Below are 21,302 nucleotides of genomic sequence, written 5' to 3'. Positions count from 1 at the left end.
CCACATGGGCTGGGGAGCCTGGGCAGGAGCTGACCAGGGTGGACATAGGATTCACAGGGCCCTAGCTGAGGAATGCTAGGAACTGGTGTGATGTTGGGGTGTTAGCCAGGAGAGAGGTAGAGAGGCTGCTTTGAAATGTCCTAAGGTGCTGGAGGGGAGGGGGCCCAGGATGGCCAGAGGAGGAACAGTACGAACCCCTGAGGAGGAGCTGCTGAGAGGTAGGAGAAAAGTCACAGAGTAGGGCCCAACACATGTAGGGGAAAGGGGCATGCTGGGGACTGCTGAGGAGTCTGAGGCAGGGCTGGGGTGAGGATGAGGCTAGGGAGCAAAATTAAAGAGGCATGCACCCTCAGGCTCAATCCTGCATTTATAAGATGCCCCTGAGAGTGGGCATCTTCTGAAATTTGTACCCTAACGGCCTCCTCGCCTCACCCTAGTCCAGCCCAAATCTGGAGGGCTCCCTAAGGAAAGTGCCCAGGTGGATTTAGAGACCCAGTCATCACTGCAACCCAGACAGACGGGTAGGGAAGGCAGCAGGCAGCCTGGAGGCTGAGGAGTGAGGGAGGACAGCAAACAGGAAGCAGAGAGATATACTGCTGAGGGGGCACTGGTTCAGGGCCTTTGGAGAGATGGCTGAGGACCCGTATGAACAACCTTGGGAAGAAGGCTGAGCTGCTGAGATTGGAGAGGCTGGTGACACATCTGTCTGCTCACTTCACCACAGCCCCTGTCATTGTCACTATTACCAGAAGGGCCCTCCTGGGTTATGAGGTACTTCTGGACTTTGGGTGAGGCCACAAGGAGAGGAAGAAACTGGGTCTTAGACTTTCAGCTTCCAGCCAGGGATGCAGGGAAGGGAGAGGCTTGTTCTGTTGACCCTTCTCACTCCCATGCTCAGGACAAATCTGTCTCCAGACTGGGTTGAAGTTGAAGAACAGAAGGGACAGAGCCCTTTGATGGGAGGCCAGGCACAGCTTTGCCCTTGCAGGCACCCCTGGCCCAATCTAAGGGCCATTTTCTCCCTCTAGGTTTCCGGAGACGTTAAGAAGGGTGGTGTCTGGAGGACGGTGTTTGCTCAGCTTGGGGGCAGGCAGCAGCAGAAAAGCAATGCTAGTGAGGTGCCTGGTGGCTCAGTGGGTTGAGCATTTGACTTTGGCTCAGGCCATGATCTCACAGCTGGTGAGTTCGAGCCTCACTGTCAGCGTGGCAGTATGTCAGCGTAGAGCCTACTTGGGATCCTCTGTCTCCCTCTCTCTCTCCCCCTCCCCTGCTCTCTGTTTCTAAAAATAAATAAAACATTAAAAAAAAAAAAGAAAAGTAATGCTAGTAAAGCTTCCTCTTAAGACAGGCCAAGGGCCAGGGGCAGATGACTGACTCTCTCCCTAGGGTACAAGAACTGTCTTCACCCCCCGTTTTACGGACAGTGATGATGTGCCTGGGGGAGGGTTAACTAGGCAAGTGGCAGAGTGGGATTTGAACCTGAATCTGTCCCACAACTCTCCCGCTCTGTGCCACAGCAACTGGGCCCACCCACGGGAGGGAGGGATGGGCACGGTGGTGGCCACGTGGAGTTGAAACAACAGGACTGACGCTGCTGGCAATGCCAGGGACCTCGGCCAGCCCCTCGTGGGCATGGTGGCAAGACAGGCCTGGCACCAAAGAGGACTTGAGAAATGGGAGCTGGCTTTATAGTAATTATCCCAAGGCTGCCAAGAATCCTCACTCCTTAAATCTTTCCCCTTAATTTGTTTTTTAATTTAAAACTATTTTAAAATCAAAAGTGGCCTCCTTATGATCACAGCCCAAGATTTGACCCTTTTACATCCAAATGGGATGCCCCAGCTGGATCCCAAATGCCTCCAGCAAACCTGGCCTCAAGGGACCCAGGACTGTGTCCTGAATCCTCACCCAGGACAAGATTGCCTCCTGAAGCTGATGTAGGACACATTCAGAGCACTCAAGACAAGATAGGCTCTGCTCGCTCCCAGGTTCCCAGACAGCCCTCCCTGGTATCCAGGGTAGCCCACGCCAGTGGCCACAGCATAGACTTTGTGCCCAGGCTAGGGGCATAGACTTCCCTCCAAAGCTGGAGGATGCAGGCCCTGGGTCTCCCTTCTCCAGGCCTCGGGAGATGGGGTGGCTGTAAAGACCCAGCCCCCTGGAGCTCTGTCTGCAGAGGATCTGCTCCCAATCCCAGTTACCTCTAGAGCTGCTATTGCTGCAGGGGTCTGAGAGGTCCCCATAGGGCTGGCTGGGGACACTATCTGCCCAAGGGCTCATCTATGGGGACAGTGGTCTGTGGTCTAAGCAAAGGTTGGGGATATGGACAGAAACGGGTCTGAGGTGAAGACTGCAAGGTAAGCTGACAGCATTGTTGTCAGAGCTGATGTCTGGTGGGGGTGGAGGCTCATGTCCCCTTGGACTCATGTCTAAGCTAAGGGGGCCTGGAGCAGGATGCAGGCCTTGGCTGCAGCCAGAGCTGACCTAAGGATGGAAGGAAGGTGAGATAACAGTATCTGCCCATCCTGGATACCTTGGGCTGTGTCCCCCCATGTCCATGTGTCACAACATCAACTCTGATCTCACCCTCAAGGGCAAAATGAACCCCTGGTTGGTCAAGACTCTGAGGGGAAGGGAGAATGTGATTCTGTGAGCACGGATGGTATCTGGCCTGCAGCCAGAGGCAGGGGCTGGGGAATGCATCCCTTTTGGAGGCTTTTCTGCTCACACACTTAGGGCAGATGCACCGGCCTTTGTACCATATGTCACTCGAGCCCTCAAAAGTTTGTGTTCTCCTCTATAAAACAGACATGATATAATGTGAGCCACATATGTAATTTAAAATTTTCCAGTAGCTCTGTTTTAAAAGGTAAAAAGAAACAAGTGTATTTAATTTGAACAATATATCTTATTTAACTTAATTATGTCCAAAGTATATTATCATTTCAACATGTCATCCGTATATAAAAATTAATGAGATATTTTACATTATTTTTTGTGCTAAGTTTTTGAAATCCAGTGTGTATTTTACACTCATAGCATATCTTGATTCAAAGTAGCTACATTTCAAGTGCCTAAGAGCACAGGTGGCCAGTGGCTACCATATTGGATAGCCTAGCCGAAAACAGATGTTTCCCTTTGCAGGGCCATCTGCTAGCACGGTATCCAAATAGGCCCTCTGGCAGGGCCTGTAGCCAGGCAAGGTGGTGGCCGGAATGAGTCAGATCTGCTCCGAGCCTGTGTCCTCCACAACGGCAGTTTCAGAACATTTGATGCCAAATTGGCTCCCTCTATTGGGGCCTTCCACCTCCAGGAAACCTCCAGCCTGGCTGGCCCTGCCCCAGGTCACCCTGCAGGACCTTCGCTGTTCCTCTGAGGGAAAGGCCAAGACCTTCAGCAAGGAACTGACTACAAAAGACCGTCAAGAGTAGGGGAAGGTGGTAGTGTCTCTGAGAAGAGTCCTGGCTTGGTCGAGGAGACTTGGTTAGTTTGAGAGGGCTTCCTGGAAGAGGGGTCCAAAGCCAAAGTAGTTGGCATCACAGCAGAGGCACAGAAGCCTCAGCAGCAGTGAACATTTACCAGACAGAGAGAAGAAGGCCTGGCTATCACCCAGCAGGTATCAACAAAGAGGGGATGTGTGGCTGGAGACACAGGGCTCCCCAGGCTCTGAAGGCCTCAAATGTCAGGGAGAAGTTTACCTTTATATCCAGGTGCCATGAGGAGCTACTGGAGGTCTAGAGCAGGAGCTGAGGGCCTCCTGGATTGGAGGAAGAGGATTCTCTCTGAGGCTCAGAAAGCACTAGGCGTCATTTGGCCTGAATCCACCTTCTAACACAGGCTCAAGTGCAAATTCTGACAGGTACAATTCATTACCTCCTCCAGCTGCCCTCCTTGGCCCTGCAGAAGGGACTCATTCCTGGACCCTGGTCGTTCTTGGCTTGGCCATCTGTGAGTCTAATCTAAATCCCTCCACTTGCAGCTCAAATGTTTTCATCTGCAGAAATGTGGGAGGGTGAGCAGGTGACTCTTTAGACCCAATGAGTTACTCTCTCGGGATAGGCACTGCAGGAAAGGCATAGGGACACAGAGGCTCCAGGGTGACCTGGGCTCCCAGGGATCCCTCAGGTTTTCAGGAACGAGCTGCTCCTCCTCCTCCTCTTCTCTCAAGTCCTGCTGTGAGTGACAACTCCTTGGTTGCTCTAGGCATGCGTATCCCCTGAGGGCACACAGTCGTATCTCTCCAGGTACCCAGGCCTCCCTGGGGAACTGGGAACTGGGTCCTTGCTGCCGCTGCTACTGTTCATGAGTGTTCAGGAGTAGAGTTTAGAAGGTATGACTTTTTCAATCAGAGGAAGCCATGGTAAGGATCAGTAAGCTGCCCAGGGAATCCCAGAGTATCCACACCAAAAGAATTCTTGTTCTGATCTCCCTATACAGATAGAACAACTGAGGCCCAAAGAAGGAACAGAGTCTGCCTAAGTAAGTCGGTGGGAGAGCAAGGATTTATGACTCCTGGTCCAGTGCTCATCAGGAGAGCCTTACTTCGCAGAAAGGTTCCTACACATAATAACTCTGTGCTTACCTGTTGCGGAGTCTGAAATCTTGCCAGTTGAGCTTCAGTGCTCAGTTGACATGGTCCCCTGATGAAATGCCTCCCTTGGGAGGCAGTAACACCTTATGGGGGAATGATCTTATCACCTCCTTTTCAGTCTTCCGTGTGACCTCTTCTCTCCACCTCAGTTCCCCATCTGTAAAATGTATCAGTGGGAGGACTTGAGGGAGGAGAGAAAGCAGATTTCCCAGAAGTAGAGCCAAGCCATGGCCAAGCTGGGGGGCAGACAGCTCTGGATCCCAGGATGTGGGTCACCCCATGTGCCCCCTAAATTGCAAGGGGTGTGATGCTGGGCCCAAACCGGCAGGGACAGATGACTGGAAGAATCTCCCAAGACCCCCAGACCTTTGCCCATCAGTGTGACAGGAGAATACCTGGGCTGAATTTCCAGCCAGCCCGATGTAATGGGGGCTCAGAGCTGGATTGAAATGATTTATAGAAAATAAGTAATTCCATGTGTTTCACATACCCAATTCCGTGAACTATGACCCATAGGACAAAGGGTCATTGTCTGCACTGCACTTTAGAAGTCAGTGCTTGGAAGTGATTTCTCTCCTAGGAGGGCAGAGCTCTAATGGTATAATTTGAGGCAGAGGCAGGTGAGCTGAAAAGGTATTTTGGGGGCAGCCAAGCCTTTGAAGCCCCGGGCCCAGCACTAAATCTGGAAGCCTGTGGTTTCTGGGGCAGGCAAAGGGACCTGGAGTGGAGCTCCTCACTCCTGTGCAGCTCAGGTCTACTAGGTGCAGAACTGACCACATGGGCCCCACGACCCCAGGTTGGGGGTGGAGGACTCTGCGCCAATCTGGCTGCTTTAGCTGGTGCCAGTGGTGGCTCCAGCCACTCCCGGGGGCTCAGATCAGGGCAGCAGCAGCCAGCTCTACAGCCGTGGGGGGCGCCTCCCTCAATCCCAGGGCTCCCTGAGGTCAGAGGTCATGCTGAGGAAAGAAAGCCAGGTGTCTGGCTGCAGGCAAGAGCTTGATCAACCTCAGCCAAATTTACTAAGCCCTTGCTGTAAAGCTGAGGCCTCTAGAGATGGACCCTCAGTGCCCGTGGCACACAGGACTTAGCCATGTCAGGAAATATCAGGCTTCGGAATTTTCTTTTTCTGCCCCTTTTCACACTGACACCCGGGAAAACTGGGGTTGCTGCCATGGGAACAGGAATAGCCAATGTTTAGGGTTTCCACTAGCAGACTCAGAACCCCCACCCCAAAACCTTTTTGCTTTAGCATAATTTCAGACTTAAGAAAAGTTTAAAAAATAATACAGTGAATATACTATAGACTGGTACTGGACCCCCCATTTTATCACATTTGCTTTCTCTCTCTCCCTCTCTCTCTCCATATGTATACATTTTTTTTTGCCAGTGGCTTTCCTAAAAATGAGGACATTCTCTTATATAACCACAGTATAAGAATCAAAAGCAGGAAATTAACATTATTATGTTATCATTTTTTTACATTTTTAAAAAAAATTTTGGAAAAAATTGTTTAATGTTTATTTATTTTTTTTTCAACGTTTATTTATTTTTTTTTTGGGACAGAGAGAGACAGAGCATGAACGGGGGAGGGGCAGAGAGAGAGGGAGACACAGAATCGGAAACAGGCTCCAGGCTCTGAGCCATCAGCCCAGAGCCCGACGCGGGGCTCGAACTCACGGACCGTGAGATCGTGACCTGGCTGAAGTCGGACGCTTAACCGACTGCGCCACCCAGGCGCCCCAATGTTTATTTATTTTTGAGAGAGAGAGAGAGACAGAGCGCAAGGTAGGGAGGGGCAGAGAGAGACACAGAATCCAAAGCAGGCTGACAGTGACTGACATGGGGCTCGAAACCACAAACCCTGAGATCGTGATCTGAGCTGAAGTCAGATGTGCAACTGACTGAGCCACCCAGGCGCCCCAATATTGTTATGTTACTATTATCCAATCAACGTACCTTATTCATACTGTGCTAACTGTCCCAATAATGTCTTTTGTAACAATAACAACAAAAAATCCCAGATCATACCTTGCATTCAGTTGTCCAGTCCATTTAGTGTCCTTTTCTTTGGTCAGTTCCTCTGTCTTTGTCTTTCACAACATTGGTATGATCAGAGGGTACAGGCCAGTTAGTAGTAGAATGTCCCTCAGCTGGGTTTGTCGGGTGTTTCTTCATGAGGAGACTCGGGTTATTTGGTTTTCATAGGAATATCACAAGAAAGGTTCCCACGTTGTTCTTAGGTAGATGATGCTGATTTGTCTCATTACTGGTGATGTAACTTTTTGTTTTTGTTTTAATTGAAGCACAACATATATACAGAGAAGTACATATGCTTGATGAACTTTCAGTCTGAACACACCTATGGAACCAGCACTTAGGTCAGCAATAGCACATCTCCAGCACCCCCCCACCCCTACATCTTCATCAAGTTCCTACCTCCCAAAAGTACTCACCATCCTGACTTCTAATAGCATAAATTACATTTGTCTGGTTTTGAACTTCAAATAAATGAAATCATTCATTCCAGAAACCTCTTTAGTTTCTGGATTCTGCAAGATTCTCAGAGCCTACTTTTTTTTTTCCAGAGCCTACTTTTTATAATAATAAATGCAATACCTCCTACTATGAGCCTTCAGTGAAAATCAAAGAAAATACAATTTATCTACACACTTGATTCCAAAAAATTACTTTAATGCCTTAGTTGTAATATAAAGGACAGCCCTTTATAATACATGTTTATATACGCAAAAAGCATAATTTTCAATAAAATAATAGGAGTTTCAGAACATAAATGCTAGCTCACAAGGTTGTGATGAGGTCTTCTGAGGCTTGTACCTATATTCAGAAGCCTCAGAACATGGCAACTACAAATTCATTCCAGCCCGAGGGACATGAGTATTGCTGCCTTCAGGATATGATTTTCCCAGACGGTGAACTCCTCTATTTTTTAGAACAGACATGAAAACATCCCATCTACTCACTGAATCTGAAAAATTTGTGTATTCATTGTACAATATTTTATAAGTCATCACATTCTAAAATGTTTTAATGTTTATTTATTTTTGAGAGAGAGAGAGTGAGCAGGGGAGGGGCAGAGAGAGAGGGAGACAGAATCCGAAGCAGGCCCGGCTCTGTCACCACAAAGTCTGATGTGGAGCTCAAACTCATGAACTCCAAGATCATGACCTGAGCCAAAGTCAGACACTCAACCGACTGAGCCACCCAGGTGCCCCTAAGTCATCATATTTTAACTCATAGGAGGTGACATTTTGTCTCTTAAGATTATGAGTGGAACAATGCTCAAATTAGGCATAAGTGGTAAAATTCCAGGCAACATAAAGTACAATAATTCACTGTATATTAAAACTGTGCAAGCATTACTCTGTGTTTCCAAATAAAATGGAACAAAGCTGCATGGAATGAATAAATCACAGGGATAAAACACAGAGCATAGGGAATATAGTCAATGGTATTGTAATAGTGTACTATGATGATAGATGGTTCTAAGCTTGTGGTGAGCATAACGGAATGTATAGATTTGTTCACCATGTTGCACAAATGAAACATTGTAAATCAACTATACTTCAGTTTTAAAAAAGAATTAAAAAATATTTTTTAATGTTTATTTTTGAGAGAGAGTGTGTGAGAGAGAGACAGGGTGTGGGTGGGGGAGGGGCAGAGGACAAAGGAGACATAGAACGCAAAGCAGTCTCTAGGCTCTGAGTTGTCAGCACAAAGCCTGACACAGGGCTCGAACCCAGGAACTGTGAGATCATGACCTGAGCCAAAGTCGGACACTTAGCCGACTGAGCTATTCAGGTGCCCCTAAAAAAAGAATGTTAAAAAAGGAACAATGTTGCAGGCTCAGATGAAGATAAACAGATTCTTCATCTGTTTGAATATCCAGGTGAGATGTTCGAAGGTAGGGCAGGTCTCAGATAATCTTTTGTTATGCAAAACTGTCCTGTAGGACTTCTAGCACCCCTGACAACCCCAAATGCCAGGGTTCTCCCCAACCATGTGAAAACTGGCCCCTAGATGCCCTACATGCTCTCTGGGGTGTACCACAAGTCTAGGGGACAAAAGAGGAGGCCATCTGGAGGTCAAAGAACCACAGGGAGGGGCACCTGAGTAGGGCACAGGGTCGAGGGTTGGGCAGAGCCTGAAGGAAGTAAGGGCCCAGGTGACAGAACTAACGGGGGACTATAAGGTAGATCCTCTCCGTAGGCAGCTCCTGAGGGAGTAGGTCGGTCCTAAAGATGGAGGGTTGCAGATCCTCTGTGGACTTTGCTACCTATCATTGAGTCTTCCTTCGGAGGAGGCCACAGGACCTACACTTTCCTGGGCCCTGCATGGATACCTGCTCAACTACTCTGAGCCCCCTCAGGAACTGCACCTCCTAACAGACATAGGGGACCCCATCAGCTGCAGCCCCGATGGGGGCCTCCATGAGCTGAAAACCCATCTAAGCCACACACTGAAAGGATTATGGGGCCTTCACATATGTAATTAAATATAAGAACAGTACAAGATGATACTAAACTGATAGGTAACTATAAGGAAGGTAAACATAATTCTGATTTCTCTCATCACACTTTTATTTTAATAAAATATGAACTAACCGATTATTTTAAGGCACCTTCCTTTGGACTCCCTGAGAACCTGCTCCATGTGCCTGTGGCATGACCCACCAGTGAACACAATCCGTGAATTGTTTTGTTTTTTTTTTTCATGAATTGACTCACTTAATTAACTCATTTCCTGAATTGACCCAAGACCTTTGGAAGTGGGTACCATTCTTTTTTTTTTTTTTTTTTTTTTAATTTTTTTTCAACGTTTTTTTTTTATTTATTTTTGGGACAGAGAGAGACAGAGCATGAATGGGGGAGGGGCAGAGAGAGAGGGAGACACAGAATCGGAAACAGGCTCCAGGCTCCGAGCCATCAGCCCAGAGCCTGACACGGGGCTGGAACTCACGGACCGCGAGATCGTGACCTGGCTGAAGTCGGACGCTTAACCGACTGCGCCACCCAGGCGCCCCGAAGTGGGTACCATTCTTATTCCCATTTTGCCGATGAGATACTGAGGATCAGATTGAGATACTTGCTCCAAGTCACATAGTTGGAGCTGGGGCCGGATTGGCCTACCTTGGAGCCAAGCCTATGCCACCACTCTCCGGGCCCCTTGAAAGGCATTAGTCGGTCTCCCCACTAATGACAGTATCACAATAAGCATTGTGGAATGATGCATACAAGTGTGCGCACACACACACACACACACACACACACACACTCTTTCCACCAGCTCTAGGCAGGGAGATGCTCAGGCGCTTCCTGCAGTGTATTTACGCCCCCTTGTGGCCACGTGTGAGCCTGTAGCTTGGTCTCTGGTCCATCTTCGTATTCACTAGCAAGAGCCCAGCCTAGCCATGCTAGGAAAGAACCCTTGCCCAGCCGGTTACCACTTGTCAAAATATTTAAAATATTTTTGCTGCTGTTTGTGCTCCTGCTTTGCTTGACACCCTAAGCTCTTGCTTCTTCTGCTGTCCAGGGTCTCCAGTGTTGGGTGAAGCACACAACTTGTCAGTGCCACTGAGCACCACTGGGCTCTTGGGGAAAGGGCATGTGGAGGCCTGAGGTAATGGCCCCACTGTTTGCCAAAGGTATGGAGGATGGGGAGGGCATTCCGGGGAGGGGGGGAACAGCAGGGGCTTTGCCCTGGGAATCGACGGTAAGTGTGAAAATAAAAGGCTGAATTAAATTTGACCCAGTCTCCAGCATAGCCTGGGGATGGGGGTGCCCTGATTACATTGACAGGTCCTAGTTCTTCAGACAGAAATAGCTTCAGAGCCAAGAAAGGAGGACAGCTCTGCTTCAGCACCCTCACATACTCCTTTCTGCCCCCATTCTGTAGTCACTATACAGCTAGGAGGAGGGATATGCCCCCACAACATACATGGGAATGGCTGCCCCCATTCAGCAGATGGAGATACAGAGGCTCTAAATTTGACTAGGTCCGTTGCCCAAGTCATGCATCTGGTTAATGACAGCACTGGGGTTCTCATGTCTGCCTGACCCGCAGTCCAGCCTCTGAAACCACCACATTACATGGGGTGCTTTGTGCTAGAGGAGGCTCTTGTCTTTTGGAAAAGCAGGTGTAAAAAAATGCTCAAGAGGGGCCTGGATGGCTCAGTTTGTTAAGCATCTGACTTCGGCTCAGGTCATGATCTCACAGTTCAGGATTTCAAGCTCCAAGTCAGATTCTGCGCTGACAGCTCAGAGCCTGGAGCCTGCTTTGGATTTTGTGTCTCCCTCTCTTTCTCTCTCTCTGCCCCTCCCCCACTTGTGTGCACGCTCTCTCTCTCTCTCTCTCTCTCTCAAAAACAAATAAGTAAATTAGAAAAATTTAAAAAATTAAAATAAAAAGATGGCTAAACAAAAATACAGTATGCTGAGAGGGTAACTGTCTTCCCTCAGGAGAACTCTTCCTCTGGCTTCAGAGAAGCTCAAATTGGCCCCTCAGGCTATTAAATGTGGAAAGTTTCTAGAAGAGTGGCTTGGGTGTGAGTCCAGAGAGTAGGACCCAGACTCTTCTTAGCCACAAGCTTAAAGTGGGACCCCCAGGAACCTGGTGAAGTCAGTTCAGGTTTCTGGACTTTATTTTGTGCTTCGGATATATGGGCATCTCATGAAGTACATGGGTTCTGTTAGATGGGATTTTAGAGCAAAAAGGAGGTTCATGGGGAAATGTTTGGAATTGCTGCAATAAAGTTGGATGAATTCCTTTTACTGCACCATTTCTCAGGGCCTTAACTAAGTTGTTCATTGTGAATCTCTTCCAGGGGTGGGTAGTAGAGACATGGTTCTTTTCTCTCAAAACATTTTCTGGGATGGTGCTCCATGGAGCACACTTTCAGAAGGCATGGGTGAGATGATCTCAAGTTCTTTCCAGCTCTGGCCCAAGGGTTGGAGACGGGGCAGGCAGCCCTGGCCATAAAATTCAAGCCCTTCCCTTGGTTCACAAGGTGAAGACCTTTGTCCTTACCGTTCTCTCTCCATGGAATGCTCTTTCCCAGATAGGCCAGGCTCACTCTCTAACTTCCTTCAGATCTCTCTCCAAAGCCTATCTTATCAGAGGAACCTTCCCTGATTTCCAGATATAAAATAGCCCTCTGGTCCCCACGCCTCTCCCTAGCTGCCTCCCTTGCCCCAGAACAGCCCACTCTGCCTTCTTCTCTCCCACTCTTAGGTGTAAGTGTGTGGGACAGACATTATTGGGGGTTTTCCTGATTATTAAATACATGCTGCATGTTAAAAAAGAAAAAAAGCATATAAAGAAATACATGGAAAAGGAAAGAATGTGAAAGTTTCATGACCCAGAGATAAGCATTGTTAACTGTCGGCATGTGTCCTGCTAGATTTTTCTTTGCACGCAAAGAGGCATGCACAAAGGAAAAAAGAGGAGAAGAAATGCATACATGAAATATCGTTATTATCAAAACCAAACTCTCTGTTGTAATCTGGTTTTACATTTGATGTTCTGTTCTGTCCTAAGAGCTCCTTCCTGGCCTTTCCAACCCCACATTTGGCATCTTGTTGGATGCTGGGGACAATTGCTCAGGTGACACTGCACCCCCCACCCCTGAACCTAGCTCACTGTGTTCTCTGGTCGCTCAAGGAGTTGCCCCTGGGCCTGAAAAGGGTGCTCCAGGTACCGGGGGTGGGGCCTCCGCAGGGATGGCACACAGCAGCGGCTGGGCACCCTCAGTTTCTTGGACAACGTCATAGGGTAGCACAAGCCACGCCACAGGACCACTGCTTGCTGACTGAACCTATTCCATACCCTGCAGCTTCAAGAGAAAGCAGGAAAACCATGCGCCTCCAGGGGCTCCAGGGCTGTCTTCCAACTTCCTCTTGCCTCCTCTTACCCACACCAGACCCCTCGAGCTGCTCTTCTGCTCCATTCCCAATTTACTTTCAAGAAAGAATATGAGTCATAGGCAACTTGGAGTGCTAGTGACAAGTGCAAGGCCCACAAAATTGCCCCTTCCAAGCAAGGAGCTCTACAGAGGCTCAGAGAGAGGAAGTAAGTGACTGGGCCAGGATCACACAGCAAATAAGTGCCAGAACTGGGTCTTAGGCTTGGGACTTGAGGACGATGGAAAATTCTGGGCCTGCCAGTGGTTAAGTCTGAGTAGAGACAGCTGTGGGATGATGGTGGAAAAGGGAATGATTATTTTGGGGTCACAGGGGAAGACCTCTGGCCTACATCATCAGAGCCTTGGGTGCAGCTGATCTGTCAAACAGGTGAAAGACATTGATCTGCGTTTGGAGAAGCGTTAAAGAGACAGAAACACAGGTTGTATTTCCCCCAAAGGGTCTGCCCATCCTCCTCTAGTGAAGGGAAATCTTTAGCTTTGGCTCTATGAGCTAGGAGCTTAACACAACCACTTTCAGGCTTCCTAATTGCCCGCAAGCTCTGTTGCTTCAGAGCAGGTTTGAGAGGAGGGCTGAGACAAGATTTGTGTTTTTTAAAAATTCCCATGGGGCGCCTGGGTGGTTCAGTCGGTTAAGCTCAGGTCATGATCTTGTAGTTCATGAGTTCGAGCCCCGAGTCAGGTTCTGTGCTGACAGCTCAGAGCCTGGAGCCTGCTTCCGATTCTGTGTCTCGCTCTCTCTCTGCCCCTTCCCTGCTCACACTCTGTCTCTTAAAAATAAATACAACATTAAAAAAAAATTCCCAAGCCTTTGTCACTATCATCCTCAAGACTTGTGAAATATGTCCTTGAGGTTGCTGCTCTGCAGGGAATGGTTACCGTTACCATTCTCTCTGAAGGAAAACGGGCCCTGGGGAGGCGGGGGGGGGGGGGGGGGGGCGGTGCGTACACACACGTGTGTCCATGTGCGTGGTCTATGTGGGAGGAGACAGTGCCAGGAAAAGTCACCTGTTTGGCCAGAGGTGGTGAAGTTGAATTACTTGATTTAGGATGACACTGGTCTGTGAGACGACTGTCGGAGGCCACAGATGTGCTCAGATCAGCAGGAAGGCTTTTCTGGGTTTATTCAGTTGCACTGGGGAGCACTAAGGTCACAGAACTGCTCCAAGGGGAAGCATGTCTGCTCGGCCACAAAGAAAGATATCTGGGGTTTTTACAAACTCTTACAGATATCAGGCCTAGATGTATAGTTTTGACAGTTGGACAAAAAGCTATCTGCTACTCTCTCCTCCTGACACAAGATAATCTCAGATCCAGCTTTCCTAACATTCCATGGAAGCCCCTATTTGTATGGCTATAAAATCAGGGAATTTTGCCAGAATCATCCAAGGGATCTAACTCCCTACTCCGGTTAGGCCTGTGGTTGTTTTTTAAAATATAGTTTTGCTGCTGCTGCTGCTGCTGCTGCTTCTCTCCCTCCTCCTCCTCTTTCTTCTTCTTGATTAAACAAGAAATGCCAGATGGAGTAATATATGTGTATGTTTACTGTAGAAAATTTCTTTCTCTCTCTCTGCCCCTCACTCATTTGTGCCCTCTTTCTCTCTCAAAAGAAAAGAAAAAGAAAATTTCTAATGTTTACCTTTGACTGTCTATTTAGGGTAAATTAAAATAAGTAGAATTGGAGCACCTGGGTGGTTGTATCAGTTAAGCTGTCTAACTTCAGCTCAGGTCATGATCTCAAGGTCTATGGGTTTGAACGCCGAGTAGGGCTCTGTGCTGACAGCTCAGACCCTGAGCTTGCTTCAGATTCTATGTCTCCCTCTCTCTCTGTTCCTCCCCCGCTAATGCTCTCTCTCAAAAATAAATAAAACACATTAAAAAAAAAGAAGTAGAATTAGCGGATCAAAAATCTGTCCATTGGGTAGCCTCAATTTATACTCCTACCTGCCCAGAAGGCAATGCCTACTCACCAACATGAAGTACTAATCTGTTTTAATGATTGTCAGGTTGCTTGACAAAAACCAGTACCTTGTTTTAATTCTTATTTGCTTGGTTTTGACTGAGGCTGAATCTTTTTAAATTTCCTCAGAAAATGACAGCTGAGCTGCTGCTTTTCCTTTCTTAAGGAGAGATCAGACCTTTTCCTTCATTTTTCTTCTTTTAAGACCTTGAGACAAGAAGCACTGGGAGACTGGCTGGGGTTCTTGGGCTAGCCATCATATGTTGGTGACTGAGCTAGCTACAGCCTCTAAACGAAAGCTCCAGTGCACACAAAATCTTCAAAGATACATTTTTACTTTGGAATTGTTGTGTGTGGTAACTTAAAAAAAACTCTGTGGTTTCAGACTTAGCAGAGTGATGTAATTTCTCTCAGGAAAGTGTGGTGGGGGCAGCCATCTGTGTGCCTCCAGTAGTCACCTCAGGCACCCATAAATGCCTGCAGATGAAGTGATTAAACTGTGCTGACTCTGTCCTTAAGGATGACCCTTTGTCACCCCAAATGAACTATCTATACAAAACCTAAAAATAAAACTTACGCCCATTTATTTAGAATGCCTTAGAGTTATCTTTACTTTCAATCTGAAACAGCCTTCTCAATATCCAGGAAGAGAGATATTGCAAATTCTGACTTACCAGAAAACTTCCTGAAAGGGCCAAGGGTGAGTGGCAGTATAAACGTCAAATCAGATGCAAGTCTGACAGGAGCGGTATTATGGCAGGCATGTCCTCGGGTCCAGGTGGGCTGGCCAGGCTCTCCAGGTAAACCAGTGTGTCTCGCTTCCAGAAGACTACATTCTCAAGGCTCCAAGTGGCATTTCTGGTCTCTGCCTCCAGGGGAGGACTGTACTTGCCTTGCGATAGTAAGGAAGCAGGGGATAACTGGAATCCCACAATACGAGGGACTGAGGGGTTATCTGGTGTCTTGGTTCTCAGTCTTTCTCAACCTACCAACCGGTAACCATTTCTAGTAACTGTCAGTGGTCAGATCAGTATAAATGTCTTTTGAAGGCCCAACGGCCCCTGGGAACCAATGAAAACTTTAGAGCAGGAGTTCGAGTTTTAGAAGGGTCACTGCCTGTTCCGTACAGGAAGAGCAGCTGGGTCGTAAAGTGAACGTAGGGAGACCAGATGAGAGGATTGGAATAGGGTAGCTGGAGGCAAATGTGTGGATTGCAGAGATACTCGGGAGATAAGATTAGCAGGATTACATAACAGGAGAGGGGCTGGAAAGAGGGAGCAGTTAAGACTCCCAGGATTCTGGTTTAGGCTATCTGGGAAGATGGTGGGGCCATTATTGGGTTAGGGTAGGAGGGGAAGGGCGAGTTTGGTAGGAAGGTGAGTTCTGAGCGAGATGTGTTCGAGGCGTACATAGGGCCTCCAAAGGGAGGCGTCCAAGTGGTTGAACACAAGGCTGTGACGCTTGGGAGAGAGGTTTGGATTTGGTGGGCAAAGCAAAGGAGAGGAAACCGTGCGGCATTACCAACAGTAAAGAATTGGAGAGGATGCTGGGTTTGGGGTGTGCAGAGTGTGGGCCATCACGTGGCGGGGTAGCTCGGTCCCTGATTGCCTGGTCGCGTAGCCGGGAACTCTGCTCACCCACGGTCGGAGCCCAGAAGGGTGCGGATGGGTGGGGAGGAACTGGATTTAGCTCCTCCCGCCCTGCCTGCCCCGTCGCCCTCCTCAGCCATTGGGTAATTCTTCTGTCCGTCAAAGGCCCGCCTCCGCAGGTGAACCAATAAGAGCTGGAGAGAGGATGCTTCCTTCTCCATCTGGATCTGCACAAGGGGACGCTTCAAGGAGGTGAGGCGGGAGTGGCGGCAGCCGCAGCACTGTGCGCAGGCGTGGAACTGACGGGACGGACCCGGTGGCAGTGGCGCAAGCTGGTGAGTGGGGAGCGAGGGTCCGAGGTAGGGAAGGGAGCGATCGCAGGATGGGGACCCCTCCAGCCCCGCCGGGCGTCCCCGGAGCCCAGCTCTCTGCGGCCGTCAGAATCGGTTCAGATGATGAGGTGGAAAGCGGAGGTGAGGTGAAATGAGGCGAGGGGGCGGGCCCGCAGTCACGGTCACCCCACCGCGCGCACGCGCCACGTGGGCTCTCGGACTCGCCAAGGACCCTTGGCTTCGGACCCCGGCACACGCACTAGCTGCGTTAGCCCTTGGAGCACCCCTGTGAGTTCGGCGCCTCGACTGAATTTCCCTATTTTACAGGCTGGGAAGCTGGAGCTCAGGGATGTGGCCGCGCCGGGGTATGGGCGCTATCGGGCTTGATAGACTCCCGAGACCGTACTCTTATCTATGAGGCTGTGGGGCAGAGACTTGAACTTGGGACCTGTGTTTTCTTCAGGGACGCGAAATTGTTTGGGTCCCGGCTGCGGCGGACCAACTTGTGTCCGGCACTGCTCCCTGATTTCTCTGCAGGGCCCTGGAGGGTGGGAGGTGCCAGGCGGCCTCTGTGGGCGTTGACCTACCGCTCCTGCCCCAAGTTCAGCGGGGTGGGCTGGCGGGGAGGAGCACGGTCCTCAGTTCTGAGAGTTCCTAGTGCCCCAACAGACAAACTGGCAGAGGGCAGGTCTCCTGAACGAAATCCTAAAACACGTGGGAAGCGCTCCTCTTAGGTCACCCGGGAAAATAGAAAATAGAGCAGGTTTGTTTGTTTGTTTGTTTGTTTGTTTTGCTTTGCTTTTTGTCTAAGAGGAGGTATCCTCAGCGTCTGTTGAAGGTGGTAGGAAACTGTTCCCTTCATGTCCTTGTGGAGGCAGATGTGAACATTTTGGAGATCAGTTTGGCATTATGAGTCTACACCCTCTGACCTACTGATTCCTCCTTTGGGAAATAAGTAGATTAAAACCTAAGTAGGGAAAAGGTTGGTGCATAAGGCAGTGCAATTTGGTGTTTTATCCATAGCCAGTAGAAACGACTTCTAAATCTACAACAATAGAGAACAGTTAAGGAAATTGAGATTGTTTATGCCAAAATAGGGTAGTACACATCCCTGAAATGTCTTTATCATGAATAAAATGCTTAAAAGAAAAAAAAAACAGATTGTAAGTTGTGGTTTCAGTTGTATAAAAATGTATACAGAGTGACCAGAGGAGTCACTTAATGATAAAAGTATAACTACCTTTTTGGAGCAGAAGGGTCATATTTCATTGAATCCTCACAAAACCTTATAAGACGGGTATTCCCATCCCCCTGACAGACCGCTGGAGCTCAGGCAAGTGAAGCAGTGTGTCTGATGTTAGACAGCTGGTGTCACACCTGGTGTGCTATTGGGCCTTTGGAAATGCTGCGTCTAGCCAGTATTTGAGGACCTGTTGCATGTTGTATGGGGCTGGAGAGCCACCGGTGAGTAAGGGTTCCTGAATTCATGGAGCGTATAGACTAGTGGAGAAGCAGATAGATATTTAAATAAACACTTACAGTCTGTTGGGGAAAGCGAACATGGGAGCTAGACACTGGGCTCTGGCAAGGGAAAGATTTGGGAAGGAAAATATAAAGGGGCCCCTGGGTCGGCTGTGAGCAATGAGTGAGTTCTGTGGGGAAGCCTTCAGTGGCTCTGTATGAATGGAGAGCATATAAAAATCCCGTTTTTCTCATTTTCTGAAATGTTATTTATGCATTGTAATGGGAGGTAGGGAGACTTGCTTAAGTGTTTTGAATTTAGTTAACTGTTTGGCTATTTAAAAAAAAATTTTTTTGTTTTTGAGAGAGAGAGCTCAAAGAGAGAGAGAGCACAAGCAGGGGAGGGGCAGAAAGAGAGCGGGGGGATGAAGGATCCAAAGCAGGCTCCTCATTGACAGCAGAGAACCCGAAATCAGGAATTCGGGGTCAGGAACCATAAGATCACGACCTAAGCCGAAGCCGGTCACTTAACCCACAGAACCACCCAACTCTTTTAAGGTTTATCTTAAAACACTTTTGTTCAGAATAGTAGCAAAATAAATGTTTTCAGAAGTCTGTTTTTAAGAAATTAAATTTGAATTTTCTTCAACTCTTTAATTTTCAGGTTTAAAGAAAGCCCCTTTTGCGGAAGGAACACATTTGCCGGTATTGCTGCATAATGTCAAGTACTTTGCCCTTCTGGATCTTAAATTCTGCAAGGAACAGCATTGCCACGTTACAAGGGGGCAGACGTTTGTATTCAAGGTGTGCCTCAAATAGAAATAAATCAAGATGGAGACTCTTTTCCCAGGGACCAGGCACCCTGAAGAGCAGTGCCCCGTGCAATGGCTTTGCCTTGCAGAAAGCCTACAGACACACATCAACAGAGGAAGACGACTTCCACTTGCAACTCAGCCCTGAGCAGGTGAATGAAGTGCTGCGAGCCGGTGAGTCGGCTCACAAGATCCTCGACCTCGTCAGTGGAGCCCCAAATTCAGTGTTACGGTTTGAGAGCAACCAACTGGCTGCCAATTCCCCAGTGGAGGACCGGCGAGGTGTGGCTTCCTGCCTGCAGACCAGCGGGCTGATGTTTGGCATCTTCGATGGACATGGTGGCCATGCATGTGCTCAAGCAGTGAGTGAGAGGCTCTTCTACTATGTGGCGGTGTCGCTGATGTCCCAGCAGACCCTGGAGCGGATGGAGGGAGCCATGGAGAGCATGAAGCCCCTGATGCCCATCCTGCAATGGCTCAAGCACCCAGGGGACAGTATCTACAAGGATGTCACGTCAGTGCACCTTGATCACCTCCGTGTCTACTGGCAGGAACTGCTTGACCTGCACATGGAAATGGGACTCAACATTAAGGAAGCATTAATGTATTCCTTCCAGAGACTGGATTCTGACATCTCGCTGGAAGTCCAGGCCCCCCTGGAAGATGAGATGACGAGGAACCTTTCACTCCAGGTGGCCTTCTCTGGGGCTACAGCTTGCATGGCCCATGTTGATGGAGTTCACTTGCATGTGGCAAACGCTGGTGACTGTCGGGCCATCCTTGGGGTCCAGGAGGACAATGGCATGTGGTCTTGTCTGCCCCTCACACGCGACCACAATGCCTGGAACCAAGCTGAGCTGTCACGGCTAAAGAGGGAGCACCCTGAATCAGAGGACAGGACAGTCATTGTGGACAACAGGCTGCTGGGCGTGCTCATGCCCTGCAGGGCCTTCGGGGATGTCCAGCTGAAGTGGAGTAAAGAGCTGCAGCGCAGTGTCCTGGAGAGGGGCTTTGACACTGAGGCCCTCAACATTTACCAGTTCACCCCCCCACACTACCACACTCCACCCTACCTGACTGCTGAGCCTGAGGTCACCTACCACCGGCTGAGGCCCCAGGATAAGTTCCTTGTGTTGGCCTCAGATGGCCTGTGGGACGTGCTGGACAATGAGGATGTGGTGAGGCTGGTGGTGGAGCACCTGGCAGAAGCAAGTCGGCACAAGCCGGACCTGGCCCAGAGACCCGCCAACCTAGGACTCATGCAGAGCCTGCTGCAGCACAGGAGAGCCCAGGTGCTGCGCGCGGCCGACCAAAATGCAGCCACGCGTCTGATCAGACATGCCATAGGGAGCAATGAATATGGGGAGATGGAACCGGAGCGGCTAACAGCGATGCTGACTTTGCCAGAGGACTTGGCGAGGATGTACAGGGATGACATCACTGTCACCGTGGTGTATTTTAACTCAGACTCAATTGACGCATATTACAAAGGGGGTTAAGAGTGTCCCGTATTGCCAAGGTTAACTTAAATGCTTTTCTAAGGGGCGCCTGGGTGGCGCAGTCGGTTAAGCGTCCGACTTCAGCCAGGTCACGATCTCGCGGTCCGTGAGTTCGAGCCCCGCGTCGGGCTCTGGGCTGATGGCTCAGAGCCTGGAGCCTGTTTCCGATTCTGTGTCTCCCTCTCTCTCTGCCCCTCCCCCGTTCATGCTCTGTCTCTCTCTGTCCCAAAAATAAATAAAAAACGTTGAAAAAAAATTAAAAAAAAAAAAATGCTTTTCTAAGACATTTTCACTTACTCTTAAACTGGCTATTCAGACCTTACTGTTAAAAAGGCAGGCCGAGGTTGCTGGCCTTAATAATAGACTGACAGGAGGAAAAGCCAGGCTCGGTTTAAAAACGGTAGCAGTGATTTCATGCCACAGTGTGTTTTGGTCACCGCTTCTGCATAGAGAGGGCAGAGCATTGAGACCATAGAATTGGCTTGGGCCCATAGCCAAAGTCCTTTTATAAAGACGCTGTTGTTGTTAAGCCATCATCAGCCTGAGCCTTCCAAGGGTAAATGTAATCATCGTCCTAAGACTCTGAAGAACTTCAGGATTTCCTGATGTTGTGCAGAATCTGCAAACTTGGTAGTTTTCCTCAATTTACAATCGCGGACTTATTTTTAAATTACTAAGACCTAGGTTTACAGAGAATACTCTTTTCTATGCAATATTCTAACTTTTTTGTGTGATTATACTTGTGAAAACATTTTGTGATGCTGCATCCTGGTGTGTTTTTGTTTATGTTAAAACAGTCCTCAAACTTGCAAACAGGCCTGCTGTAAGCATGCTTGGAATGATTTGTCTTGGTTTTCAGCCGAGAGTGAGAGGGGCGAGGCCTCTGGACCAGCTGATGAATTGACTCGTGCCACTTGTGATACCTTCCACTGTGTCCCACCCCTTGAACCTTGAGCCACACTAGGAGGTAACTTCTATCTAAGCCTTAACTCCTCGCCTTCCCAGCATTAATAAAATATGCTCCAGGGCTTAGCCTCTGTGGGGCTATTTATAGCACTTAGCCTTTCTGATTATACCTCTCAAACGTTCTTCTGTTCATTCCACCTAATATTCCTACCCCTG

The 21,302-nt window shown here is 48.8% G+C and overlaps 2 protein-coding genes across 5 annotated transcripts in view; one reads left to right on the top strand and one right to left on the bottom strand.

Annotated features, from left to right (window-relative positions):
• Positions 1-6,955, bottom strand: part of NAE1 (NEDD8 activating enzyme E1 subunit 1) — a 48,612-nt gene extending 41,657 nt beyond the window's left edge. Inside the window, exons 1-2 of the mRNA XM_086689256.1 lie at positions 6,620-6,955; positions 4,583-4,748 (exon numbers count right to left, since the gene is read on the bottom strand). The gene's annotated coding sequence lies outside the window, so the exon portion shown is untranslated. The remainder of the gene's footprint in view (positions 1-4,582; positions 4,749-6,619) is intronic.
• Positions 6,956-15,221: 8,266 nt separating this feature from the next.
• On the top strand, positions 15,222-20,242 carry PDP2 (pyruvate dehydrogenase phosphatase catalytic subunit 2). Of its 4 annotated transcripts, XM_086689244.1 has the most exons (3): positions 15,222-15,287; positions 16,242-16,411; positions 18,534-20,242. In XM_086689244.1, the coding sequence occupies exon 3, from the start codon at positions 18,588-18,590 to the stop codon at positions 20,178-20,180; it is 1,593 nt and encodes a 530-aa protein (XP_086545370.1). In that variant the 5' UTR covers positions 15,222-15,287; positions 16,242-16,411; positions 18,534-18,587; the 3' UTR covers positions 20,181-20,242. The 4 variants fall into 4 exon arrangements, with proteins under 4 accessions (XP_086545370.1, XP_086545371.1, XP_025776665.1 ...); XM_086689245.1 differs by lacking the exons at positions 15,222-15,287; positions 16,242-16,411 and adding an exon at positions 16,418-16,549; XM_025920880.2 differs by lacking the exons at positions 15,222-15,287; positions 16,242-16,411 and adding an exon at positions 16,565-16,696.
• Positions 20,243-21,302: the final 1,060 nt, after the last annotated feature.

This window comes from Puma concolor, chromosome E2 (assembly GCF_028749965.1).
Source record: "Puma concolor isolate L17-30 chromosome E2, mPumCon1.1.hap2, whole genome shotgun sequence".
NCBI lineage: Eukaryota > Metazoa > Chordata > Mammalia > Carnivora > Felidae > Puma > Puma concolor.
This window is presented reverse-complemented; position numbering and strand designations above follow the sequence as displayed.

Coding starts and splice junctions, on each gene's coding strand:
- PDP2 (XM_086689244.1), top strand. CDS start 18,588: ATGTCAAGTACTTTGCCCTTCTGGATCTTAAATTCTGCAAGGAACAGC.